Below are 12,979 nucleotides of genomic sequence, written 5' to 3'. Positions count from 1 at the left end.
CAACCCTGTAGGGTTTTCAAGGCAAGAGACATTCAGAGGTGGTTTGCCATTGCTGGCCTCTGCATAGCAAGCCTGGACTTCCCTGGTGGTCTCCCGTCCAAATACTAACCAGGGCCGGCCCTGCTTAGCTTCTGAGATCTAATAAGCTCAGGCTAGCCTGGCCCATCAGGCAGGCGTTACTGATGCAATCACGTCCTTGTTCAGGGTGAAGGGGAAAGAGCCTACAAAACGAGCAGTCACATAGATGGGCCTGATGGACGGCTTGATGGTTGGGTGGCATGCCACAGTTATTTTGTTTGCGTCCAAAGTGGGAGAGATCTTCTACCATATGGCAAGAAGAATGTGCGAACTGGTCTCAAGAGCGCTGAATGGCACAGAGGATACACTGATTTTGCAGAATATTGTTCTTGCACATCATCTTTGCCTCATCGCTACAATAAAGGCAGAATTGGACCAAAATCTGCTGCGGTAACATATTGCCACAATTCAAGCGTAAAGAAGATTTGCACCGATATGAAGCACAGTAGATTTTGGTAGTCAGTGGAACTCTAACCTGAACCCCTTGACGGCCCAGCATTTTAAGGAATGCTTGTGCAAATATTAAAATGGCATAATTAGTTAACTAATGAATTCAACTGAAGCTCTGTCTGCGATCTCCAAAATAGCAACGCAAAGCAATTTTCAAAATGAAAAGGTACTGAAGGAACATTTTGTCATTGGTTCCCCCAAAGTCCTCTGATATCTCGTCTGCTCCGATGGAGAGTGAAAGACTTTTAATTATTACTGTTACCTTATTAAGAGAAAATTGTGCAAACTCATGTGAAATATTGTGCTTGCTATTGACAGACCCCTCTGATAGCATCCTGCCAAATTGACACGACTTTTCCACGATTAGCATCTTCAGCTTACACGAGATCCCATATTAAACTAAGCTGGCTGGTCTTCCATAATGAATCCGTGGGATCTTTCTTGAGGGAAATGGAAATCCCATACTTATTAGTAGGAGAGGATTGGATCCTCAGTGGGGCTACAGCAAGTTCATCTTACTCCTTGACTTTGGGAAAACATCCACACAAAATAATTGTTTAGGAATGAGCTGAAATAAAGGGAGAGGAGCTAATTTATATATAATTTTTTGTGTGTACATCCCAGTACACCACTTTTCACATAAAAAAACAGTCTTGCTGTTTTTAAGGAAACAGCTGACAATTCCCCCAAACAAACTTAACCCCCCCCCCACCGCTTCCATTTGAGATGCTGAAATGGCCATCGCTTAAACAGATGCGACACTGACCTTATTCACTCGCCCTATCAAAAACGTGAGAAGGTAAAAGCTCTAAAAAACCGCCAAGAAATTAAATGTGGCTCTATTGATAAGCTAGCCAATGAGAATCTCTGAATGGAAGCTGAGCACAAATCCACTACACAAATCAAGATCTGTGAAAGAATGGCTTCAGACACTGATGTGTTGGCAAATGGTTTCTAATAAAAGCCGGTATGAATCGTCAGCCATTTGACCCACTGAAAAAGGCATAACTTTGAACACCTTACGGGTACCCTTTTGGCGTCTGCACTTCCACTTTGTGGAATTTATCCACAGGCGAACTGGATTTACCCCCGATTACTAGCAGGAGGCCCATTTACACATGTTCCTCTCTAGCTGCATAGGAATTGCTTCTCTGTGATTACATCTCTTGTCAATGCAGGTCATATCTAAAAATTGGAGTTGTACATCCACACCCATCCAGATGCACGAGTCCTCTCCGGCCAATTATCACCACCCTCCCTCCCTCTCAGGCAGGGGACAAGCCAATGTTGGAATCATTCATGCAATTTGTCCTACCGACAGCATTTTAGTATTTATGTAGCCATCTGGGATATGACTCTAACGTAGCTAGAGACACGTGTGAATGAGACTTCGCTTTTGATAGATTCCAACTCATCTTAAGTGATTTACCTGCAGCCCAACTGTGTGCTGTTGGAAAGCAGTACAAAATGTGGAAACATAGCATTTTTTAAAAAAAGCTACATCCTCCATTAAAATAAGTGCTATTTCTTGGTTTCTTTTTCAAAAAAAGTGTTGCGGGAAAGGACTCTTGACAGTTCTTTCTACAGCCTTAGCTACATCTCATTTAGCCTATACTTCCCACCCAGTCAGCAGTTACAAAAATTTTAGGTAAAACCCTTGGATATGATAGCAGGAGCTTTCTCTCCCTTTGCCACTGCAGGATGTAATTCAATAAATATTCTATACATATAAATCTCTGTCATTTCTATATAGGGAATACAGAAATGTTTATATATGTGCATATATATATCTAGAGAGAGAGACAGATAAGATTGGCACTGCAAATGTCAGAAATCAGCGATTGCCAACATTCATTGAAAAAGAAACACTATCAAAGCTATGATGACAAACACCAATGCAATGATTGTTAAAATTCACTGGTGAGTGTCAACCGTTCCCAACACACACACACACACGCATACACGCACATATATATATATATGCACATATTCAATCTCACTCGCATGACTTTCTCACATCCCAATGACCCTTTAAAATTGCCAAGAAAATATTCCTTATCTTCAGAAAATTAGTAGTAGACTTTTCTAACAGAATTGCTAGCCCTTATTTGATCCATTCCAAGAGTTCGTACATGTGGTTCCCAAGTTCTCTTTGGTTGGGTTGTAGACATCCTTGGTTGGTACCCAAATCCTGTCGCCTTAAGCTTCTTGGTGGAGAATTCAGGTGACCTTTGCTCTCCGTCTTCGATGCAAATGGCACAACCAGTGTTTCCATTGCTCTCACGCCTCCTTGACGGCTGGCACAGAAGGAAGGTAATGGAGCGTCAGATTTGTGTGGGCAGATGGTGGTTGGAGCGTTGCAGCTCCAGCATTGGCTGGTAGGCTGGGGGAGGAGGACATAGACGGGCAGCTGGTGCCCAGTTTAGTCTGAATGTTGGCTCGTCCGTAGGGGTACATTTTACGTTCTAGGTTTAAAGACCGCGTCTGTGAGTTACTCCCATTAGACTTTCCTTCGAGAAAGTAAGTCAACATTTCGCCTTTGCCTTTGACGCTGACTTTGCCTCGACACACAAACTCATAATTGCACCTTTTCAATATTCGATGGACTTCTTCTGTAACCTGTGAGAAAATGGAAATCTGAATTACTGCTTGGTTCATTAAACCAGTTTGGTGTAGTGGTTAAGTGCACGGACTCTTATCTGGGAGAACTAGGTTTGATTCCCCGCTCCTCCACTTGCACCTGCTGGGATGGCCTTGGGTCAGCCATAGCTCTCGTAGGAGTTGTCCTTGAAAGGGCAGCTGCTGAAAGAACTCTCTCAGCCCCACCCACCTCACAGGGTGTCTATTGTGGGTGAAGGAGATAAAGGAGATTGTAAGCCTTTCTGAGACTATGATTCAGAGAGAAGGGCAGGGTATACATCTGTGGTCGTCTTCTAAACAGCCAGGGTCCTATGGCCAGTTTATCTCTTAAGGCCAGTGGCCAGCACTGATTTAAGGCCTAACCCGCATTGTCCACAGAAGGAAGGAAGGCATTTCTGTCTCTGGAAGAGGGAAGAGGCCATTTTTAGGGCAACTTTCCACTCTCAAAGCAGATTGCCACATCTCGATCTTCCAAACTGTTTCCAGGAGTCCAAAGACCCCAGAAGGCAGGATTTGGGGGCATGGGAGGCAGTGGGGAGACTGGAAGTTCACCTCTGCAACGAATGCAAAGCTTGTTTCTCATAGCATTCAAGCTAAGGTTACAGATTAACACAGGCCTTGAATTCAGCAGGAGCTCAAAGAAGCGCAGCTCCTGAACCTTTTCTGAGGGTTCCTCCTCCTCCTCCCCACCTACCTTGTCCATTGAATAGTAGGTGCAGCTGCATAGCAATTCCTGGATTAGCAGAGCGGGCAGCCAGCCAGCCAGCCAGCAGGAGCTTTGCTACACCCCCAGCAGCCCGCATTAACCCCTGGAGAAGCCTGCACCACCCTTTAGGGGAGGGACGGTGGCTCAGTGGTAGAGCATCTGCTTGGGAAGCAGAAGGTCCCAGGTTCAATCCCTGGCATCTCCAAAAAAAGGGTCCAGGCAAACAGGTGTGAAAAACCTCAGCTTGAGACCCTGGAGAGCCGCTGCCAGTCTGAGAAGACAATACTGACTTTGATGGACCGAGGGTCTGATTCAGTATAAGGCAGCTTCATATGTTCATATGTTTCTCCATTTATTATGTGATTTTGAGCAGCAGGTGGCTTGCTGGCCTTTTGATTGGGGGGGGGGGGCAGCCAAGGAGAGCCCCAGATGAGCGAGGCCTGCTTGGGCTGGCTGGATCTCTAGCCAGTCAAAGTAGGCCTCCCTCGCCCGAGGCTCTCCTTTCTTGCAGCGGGTTGCTTTTGGCTGGGGGGGGGGGGGCAGCATATGCTAATAAGTTATGCTAATGAGCTCCACCAGCTATTTTTCCACAAAACGACCCCTGGATTAATGTAACAGGAAAAAAGAAACTCTGCATGGAGAAATGCCCAAAGTAGCAGGTTTGACACTATATTTTGGGGTACAATTTGAGGGAACAGTTACCCTCCCCCAATGGTGACTGTTTTCAGAGATTGTTTCCATATTATCAAAGATTTCAGGTTTTCACGGCTGGTAACATCATTAGGGTTTGTAGAATCTTTTGGGCTCATGTGCCGTGTTCTACTGGAGAAAGTTTTTCTTCCAGACGTTTCGTTCTCGGCTACGGAGAACATCCTCAGTGGCGTTACTGAGGATGTTCTCCGTAGCCGAGAACGAAACATCTGGAAGAAAAACTTTCTCCAGTAGAACACGGCACTTGAGCCCGAAAGATTCTACAAACCCTAACGTTTCCATGTTGGTCTCCAGTCTAACGGCTAGATTTGAGGGGAACCCTCAGAAAAGGTTCAGGAGCTGTGCTCCTTTGAGCTCCTGCTGAATTTGAGTCTAGCCTTTGAAGCAGCTTCGACTGTTGATAGCTTAACCCCAACAAGCGTGTTGGTCCCTAAGGTGCTGCTGGATTTGACTCTACCTGTAAAAATAGGACTGGCGCACTGGGGAAGACACTCCCATTTCAAACTAAAAACAGCGAGCGAAGTGGGAGATCAGGAGTCACCTGAAAAGTCACGTATTAGATACCTGAAAACTAACCACCGTGATGATGGAGCACTACGAAAGGACTCACCTGAATTTTACCTTGCACTCCTGTGCTATCCATCCTGCTAGCGACATTTACGGTGTTTCCCCAGATGTCATACTGGGGTCTTCTGGCACCAATAACACCAGCCACTACAGGGCCCACGTTAATACCTAGAACAAAGACCGTGACCAATATTTATTTGGTTTTTGCTGCGGTATCTATTTCCTGTCGCAAAAGAAATGATAACAGATCCTTGGAAAGTTAGAAACTGAACATTAATGGAATGTTTGCAAAACCTTTTTGCTGATTTCTATTGGCTTCTTTCCCCAAATGGAACAGACTTGGGATGGGCTAACTTATTCTTTATTTAAGCTTTGCAGCTACACTCTGGAGACATTCTGGTATCACCATACTGGTAAAAGATGACCCACCAGTACCCAAGAAGAAGAAGAAGAAGATATTGGATTTATATCCCGCCCTCCACTCCGAAGAGTCTCAGAGCGGCTCACAATCTCCTTTACCTTCCTCCCCCACAACAGACACCCTGTGAGGTAGATGAAGATATTGGATTTATATCCCGCCCTCCACTCCGAAGAGTCTCAGAGCGGCTCACAATCTCCTTTACCTTCCTCCCCCACAGCAGACACCCTGTGAGGTGGGTGGGGCTGGAGAGGGCTCTCACAGCAGCTGCCCTTTCAAGGACAACCTCTGCCAGAGCTATGGCTGACCCAAGGCCATGCCAGCAGGTGCAAGTGGAGGAGTGGGGAATCAAACCCGGTTCTCCCAGATAAGAGTCCGCACACTTAACCACTACACCAAACTGGCTCTCCAGTAAGCAGTGTTCCCTCTAAGCTGAGTTATTTTTGATGAAATGATAGCATAGGAAAACTTATGATATATTGATATCTTCTAAAACCATGATGATATGTAACCACCGAGTCCTTTTCCCCTATTCCTACATAAACCAATAAGTATATATATATTGGAGTAAGCTGAGTTAGTGTGAGCTTGCTCACGGTTTTTTTAGCCTCTGGCTCACACATTTTCATCCTAGCTCAGGAAGGATGGTCCCATAGCAAACTCATTTATTTAGTAGCTCACAAACTTTAATGCCAGTAGTCCTCCCTAGTGCGCCAGACCTATTTTTCTTGTGAGCAAAAATTCTATTTTGTGAGCTACTGGCATTAAAGTGGTGAGCTACTAAATCAATGAGTTTGCTATGGGACCATCCTTCCTGAGCTAGGATGAAAATGTGTGAGCCAGAGGCTAAAAAACCATGAGCAAGCTCACAGCTTAGAAGGAGTATTGCCAGTAAGACATCTGCAGATTGGCCTAACCCAGGGGTGTCCAACATGCGGCTTGGGGGCCAAATCAGGCCCCCGAAGGGTTCCTATCAGGCCCCCGAGCAACTGGCTGTCATCTGCTTCCTTCTCTTTATCTCTTCTTCTTTCTGCATAACAGCTTGCTTTGCAAGGCTTGCTCAATCACATAGGAGCTACAGAGAAAAAACTCTTATTTTCTCCACTGGCTGAGGGTCCTCCCTTGCGGAGGAAGGGGAAAAGGCAGAGATTGTGTTTCCAGGCTCTCTCAATCACACAGCAGAACTACTGAGCCAAGCCTTCTCTTCCTTCTATTGGCTGAGGCTCCTCCCCCTCCTGGTCCCCTGGGGAAGGAAGGAGAGCCAGAGCTTCCTTTGCTCAGTTCCCTGGATCCCATGGGAAAGATACAAAGAAAGCACCTTTAACACCGAGTGCTAATGTTGTCAGCATGTTTTAAGAGTTTTTTTTTTTAAAAAAAATTGTGTTTGTCTGTGTTCTTTATAAAGTTTGATCCCAGCAGGCAGCCGAAGCAATAGAACAAAGCAGTAGACAAGTGCACCTTCACGACCAACTAAGTTTTATTCAGAATGTAAGCTTTCGTATGCTCTTAAGCAGACTTCATCAGACATATGGGCCATATGTCTGATGAAGTCTGCTTAAGAGCATACGAAAGCTTACATGCTGAATAAAACTAAGTTGGTCTTAAAGGTGAACTCGTCTACTGCTTTGCTCTTTATAAAGTTTATATCTCTGCTACTTAACCTTAAATAGGCCCGGCTCAACATGGCCCGGCCCAACAAGGTCTCATTTATGTCGGATCCGGCCCTCATAACAAATGAGTTCGACGCCCCTGGCCTAACTGGTTAACAATGAGTAACTTTAAAAGCCTCCCTTGCTGTGGATGACCCCGGGGGACCCAGTCTCATCAGACACCGGAAGCTCAGCAGCGGACCTCGGAAGCCCTAGTTAGTGTTTAGGGGGAAGACCACCAGGGAAGTCCAGGGTCGCTATGCAGAAGCAAGCGATGACAAGCTGCCTCTGAATGTCTCATGCCTTGGAAGCCTTATGGGGTTGCCACAAGTTGCCTGCAACTTGACGGCACTTTTCACCACTAACTTAATTAAGCCCCCAAAGCATTTGATGGGGGGATTTCTGGGCTATGTCCTCTTTTTTTCCTGCTTGTTGGCATCTCACCATCCGGGAGTCTGTCTGAGCTCATGGAGAAGTACAGCATCCCCATTCCTAAAACAATGATTTTTTTTTCTCCCTTCAGGGCTTGCCCTAGACCTCAGGCCCTAGACTTCAGGGCTGGCCCTAGGCAAGGCTAACTTCTGGTGCCCCCCCCCGCACTGATAACATCACCGAGTCACATGGGGGGCACCTATTTCAGTGCCCCCAGAAGGCCGGCGCCCTAGGCCTCGAAATCCTTTTGATTTCACGTATTTACTTTGCATTTAAATTCGTAGTAGATGTCTAGACATGCAGAAGCAAACCATTCAGAAAATCCCAATTCTTGGATGGTATTTATGGCTTGGTTAGACAAAGAAACACCTTATCTTTTTAAACCTTGATGAGGAATGATGACAGCAGCCCCAACAACTGTAACTATGCAACACTAAGTCTTGAGAATGTGACTTACCAACTCGCAGAACAAAGTCATTATAAGACTGATAGTTGATTTCATCAAGAACGTCAAACATTTCTATTGCAAAATCAGCCAGTGTGCTGAGGTGGGAATAGATTGATTTCTTTGCCTAGGTTAAAAAAAAAAAAATGGCAGTTTTCGTTATTTATTAATTCATATAGCCCACCCGTCCTTCCCTGAACTAAGATCAAGGTGGCTTCAAGCATATTTTTTAAAACGTAAAGCCCATTGTAAAAACTGCAGTTTCACATTAAAATAACAATAGTATGCAGATTTTTAAAATCATCTGCAAGACCTGTCTACATAAATTTTGAAAAATGTTTCAAGTTGCCTTTTGGAACACCAGTGCACTTGCAAAAAGAGAAATTTCTAAAAGCTCAAGGCTTTTAGAGAGTCAGTTTGGTGCAGTGGTTAAGTGTGTGGACTCTTATCTGGGAGAACCGGGTTTGATTCCCCGCTCCTCCACCTCCTCCACCTGCAGTTGCTGGAATGGCCTTGGGTCAGCCATAGCTCTTGCAGAATTGTCCTTGAAAGGGCAGCTTCTGGGACAGCTCTCTCAGCCCCACCCACCTCACAGGGTGTTTGTTGTAGGGGAGGAAATTGTGAGCCGCTCTGAGACTCTGATTCAGGGTGGAGGGCGGAATATAAATCCAATGTCTTCTTCTTCTTCTGAAACTGTTAGTGATATGTAGGGAGAGGAGAGACGTGTCTCCTCCTGAAGACCAAAGAGGTCAAGTAAGTTTGTTCAAAGAGGGGAAATTCCCGAGATATGCTGGACATCCAGGGCTTCATATATTTACAAGCTCCTTGCAATGCACCTGATAGTAACCTAGTTGCCAGTGAATTTCCCCATAGCACTAAGGGTCTAAACAATACAGTACTCTTGACAACAGTACCTATGACAACAAGAATTGTATAACCCCCTCCCCCCTAAAAAATGCACAGGTTTTGCTGAACCTTTATATCAGGAGTGGTCAAACTTACTTAATGTAAGAGCCACATAGAATAAATGTCAGATGTTTGAGAGCCACAAGGGAGGGAAGGAGGGAGGGAAGGAAGGGAGAAAAATAAATGAGGGGAGGGAGAGGTGGAAAGAAAGCAACTTTAACTTTAAATATGTTCTCCAAGCTGCCAGCTGCTTGGCTTGGAGAAGTGATTTAAAGAGACAAATGTCTTCTCCAAGCTGGCCAACAGGGCAGTGGGAGCTTCAAGAGCCACACCATATGTGCAAAAGAGCCACATGTGGCTCCTGAATCACAGTTTGGCCACCCTTGCTTTACATTCTTTTTTGGGAGAGAACATGCGCTATTTTCTCATGTTATTTCAGTTAATCAGGAACTGATACGGAACCTAATAGGCTAGTTTAAAGCAGCTCTACTGGAAAATGGCCCTGACCTGGATGGCCCAGGCTATCCTGATCTCATCAGATCACAAAAGCTAAGCAGGGTTGGCCCAGGTTAATGCTTGGATGGGAGACTACCACGGAAGTCCAGGATTGCTATGTGGAGTCAGGCAATGGCAAACCACTTCTGACATCGTCTAGCTTGAAAACCGATGGGGCATTCCTAAATTTACTGTGACTAGATGGCATTTTCCACCACTGCTGAAAAGTGGGGCAAAGAATTGCCTCCATGAGACTAGATAAGATAGATAGAGACTAGATAGCCTTATACGGAATCAGACCACTGAATATTGTCTACTCCTACTAGGGGCAGTTCTCCAGAATCTCCTGCAAAGGTCTTTCCCATCACCTACTATTTTATTATTATTATCTGTTTATTTATAGTCTGCCCATTCCCCCGTTAGGGGGCTCAGAGCGGTGTACGTCAAAAGAGAAATAAAATCACCACGAAAATATCGTAATAAAACCAATTCCAACATTCAGTAAAGTGCAACAGGATGATTCAGCAAGATGATATGTCAGGAGGATGGTATAGCACAAAAAGAGTACCACCGTACAGTACGGCAGTAGGGGGGGAGGCCAAGGCGATCAAATAGATAGATGCCTGCTGCCTCATCCAAAGACCTGGCAGATCAGCTCCATTTTACAGACCCTATGAAAGGCCAGCAAACCAGGTAGGGCCTGGATCTCCATAGGGAGCTGATTCCACCAGGTCGGGGCCAGGACCGAAAAGGTCCCAGCCTTGGTAGAGGCAAAATGGGCATCTCTTGGGCTGGAGACTATCAGAAGATCTTGGGAGGCCGAACGAAGTGACCTCCGGGGCATATATGGGAGGAGACGGTCCCATAGGTATGTTGGTCCCAGGCTCAGCAAGGCTTTGAAAGTCAGAACTAACACCTTGAAACAGATCCGGTACTCTATAGACAGCCAGTGCAGGCCGCGGAGCGCTGGCCGTATGCTCACCCGTGCTACCTGACGCTTTTCAAGTAGTGATGCTGGGGGTTGAATCTGAGGCCTTCTGCATGCCAAGCAGAGGTTCTACCACTGAGCTACACCACCTCCTCTACATCAGTAGTTGTTCCAATGAAGGTGTTCCTAATGTTTCATTCACTTTAGGTCTATGATACCTCTTCTATTAGGATGAATAGAACCAGGGGTGGAATTCTAGCAGGAGCTCCTTTGCATATTAGGCCACACCTCCTGATGTAGCCAATCCTCCAAGAGCTTACAAAAAAGAGCCTTGTAAGCTCTTGGAGGATTGGCTACATCAGGGGTGTGTGGCCTAATATGCAAAGGAGCTCCTGCTAGAAGTCCACTCCTGAATAGAATTTTATGAACATGTTGTCAAATTATAGGGTGTAGGATCCGTCTTCCCAGCCTGTACACTGACCACCACATTTCCAGAACCAGGCACCATGCCCCCTGTACCAGAAGGATGCCACAAGAAGTCAGTTCTGGGAAGAAACCCCAGATCCAGGACCTGTACCTGTTGTCCGTGTGAGTCTACAGGATTCGTTATGCAAATAAGATACAGTTGGGTTTGTTATGCAAATAAGAAAAGCATTCGTTATGCAAATAAGATAGAGTTGGGTTCTTGGAGGAGATAGTGAAGAAACGCCAAGGTGGACTGGAGTGTGAGAAAGACCATGTTAGGGGAGGGTTTGTATGAGCTGGGTGAGGAAAAGGGGTACAGTCAAAGCTGCTGAGTGGGGGAGACTAGGAGAATATGATTCTGAAGGGGGGGTCTTTGTGCTCGGGCAACTTAGGCAGATTGTTTTCACAGGATGTCTTGGTTGGGTCTGGATGGTGTGAGGGGACACTATGATGCATGAGCCTCTTAATGCCCCCCCCATTAAAGAATGGTAGTGTCCAAAAAGGATAAAATGTGAATGGTCACTATATATGTTGATGGATATGTACTGTGCAGAGGTAAATTGTAGACCGGGGACAGCAACTTCAAGTTCTTGAGGCAAATTCTTCTTTTTTTAACCCCTGCCCCTGGCCACTCATGCAGATGCTTTTAATTTAACAAAAAAACAAATTTATCATCACATCCAAACCAAAGAAGGGGAAGGGAAAGGAGATTGTAAGCCACTGAGATGTCTTTGCGTAGTGAAGGGCGAGGTACAAATCTGATCTCTTCTGCTGCTTCTTCCAAATCTGGACTTGTGGGCCACCATACTGAAAAGTTTGGGCTCTCTCTTCCAGGCCCTGCCACCACCTCTTATTTCCCCTTAACCTTGCTTTTGAGTTGTGTGGCTGGGTCTCAAGATGTGCTATCTGATGATAGTCTTTGAAATATGAGCATCATGTGCTATCTGATGATAGTCTTTGAAATATGAGCATCATTTAAAAGTGATAGAAATTTAGAAACCATTGAAAAGCTGTGTTGGTTTAGTGAAGGGATGCCCGCCCTGCAGTGTTTTAAACAGAAGGCACTGCCAGTGTGGAATTAAATGTGGAAAACCCCTACTATGTAGGAAAGGAAAGGAAAGGTCCCCTGTGCAAGCACCAGTCGTTTCTGACTCTGGGGTGACGTTGCTTTCACATTTTCACAAGTGGGAGTGATGTTTGCTTCCATTCCATTTTCACGGCAGACTTTTTATGGGGTGGTTTGCCATTGCCTTCCCCAGTCATCTACACTTTCCCCCCAGCAAGCTGGGGACTCATTTTACCGACCTCGGAAGGATGGAAGGCTGAGTCAACCTTGAGCCAGCTACCTGAACCCAGCGTCCGCTGGGGATAGAACTCAGGTCATGAGCAGAGTTTAGGACTGCAGCTTTAACACTCTGTGCCACAGGGCTCAGATCCTACTATGTAGAGCAAATATAAAATACACTGGACAAAACCTATTTAGCACTGAATCGTCGTTATTTGCCCTTAGTTACCCAATAACAAGTTGTTTTCAGGATTGTAGTTCAAAGAGCATTTATCCCAGACATAGCTGAACACCTCCGCCCCTCTCTCTGGCTTGCTGCCTGAGAACATACCGCTATAAAGTGCAACACATTCATTCAGCACAGGACTTAGCTGAAGGCTGCATCGCCAAGGAAATGAAATATAAATATAACATTTCTGTAAACTTCCACGAGGAACACAGAAAAGCTGCACGAGGAAGGGCAGAAGGGTATCAGTTAAATGGCATTGTTGCAATCATACGATTAAGCGGGATGCATTCCAAGTGGGCACGGAAAGCTAGTTTTGCTGTCACATTATGGGAGGGTTGCAGGGTTTTGTTTTTTTGCTTCATTTAATGAGGTTAATAGCCTGAAAGGGTTCAAGGACAGTAATTCTGCCTTGCTGGGCTTTTGCCCTCAAAGTCAATGTACATTTGATAGTATAACTCACCCAACACAAAGGAGTGCCCTTATTAAGTATAAACAGGACTATTTTTTATACAGCAGGAACTCCTTTGCATATTAGGCCATGCCCCTGATGTAGCCAATCCTCCTGGAGCTTACAG

General features: G+C 45.5%; 1 protein-coding gene across 2 annotated transcripts in view; it reads right to left on the bottom strand.

The window, feature by feature from the left end:
* Nucleotides 1-1,313: 1,313 nt before the first annotated feature.
* ADCY1 (adenylate cyclase 1) overlaps nucleotides 1,314-12,979 on the bottom strand; it is a 260,520-nt gene continuing 248,854 nt past the window's right edge. Inside the window, exons 18-20 of one of the 2 annotated variants that reach the window (XM_060247765.1) lie at nucleotides 8,109-8,223; nucleotides 5,196-5,320; nucleotides 1,314-3,147 (exon numbers count right to left, since the gene is read on the bottom strand). In XM_060247765.1, the coding sequence (XP_060103748.1) occupies nucleotides 2,809-3,147; nucleotides 5,196-5,320; nucleotides 8,109-8,223 (579 nt within the window). In that variant the 3' untranslated portion in view covers nucleotides 1,314-2,808. Of the gene's footprint in view, nucleotides 3,148-5,195; nucleotides 5,321-8,108; nucleotides 8,224-12,979 lie in introns of those variants that run through there. The other variant, XR_009555859.1, reaches the window with a different exon arrangement.

This window comes from Heteronotia binoei, chromosome 10, assembly GCF_032191835.1.
Source record: "Heteronotia binoei isolate CCM8104 ecotype False Entrance Well chromosome 10, APGP_CSIRO_Hbin_v1, whole genome shotgun sequence".
Lineage (NCBI taxonomy): Eukaryota > Metazoa > Chordata > Lepidosauria > Squamata > Gekkonidae > Heteronotia > Heteronotia binoei.
The sequence above is the reverse complement of the archived record's forward strand: the minus strand, read 5'-3'. Positions and strand labels throughout refer to the sequence as shown.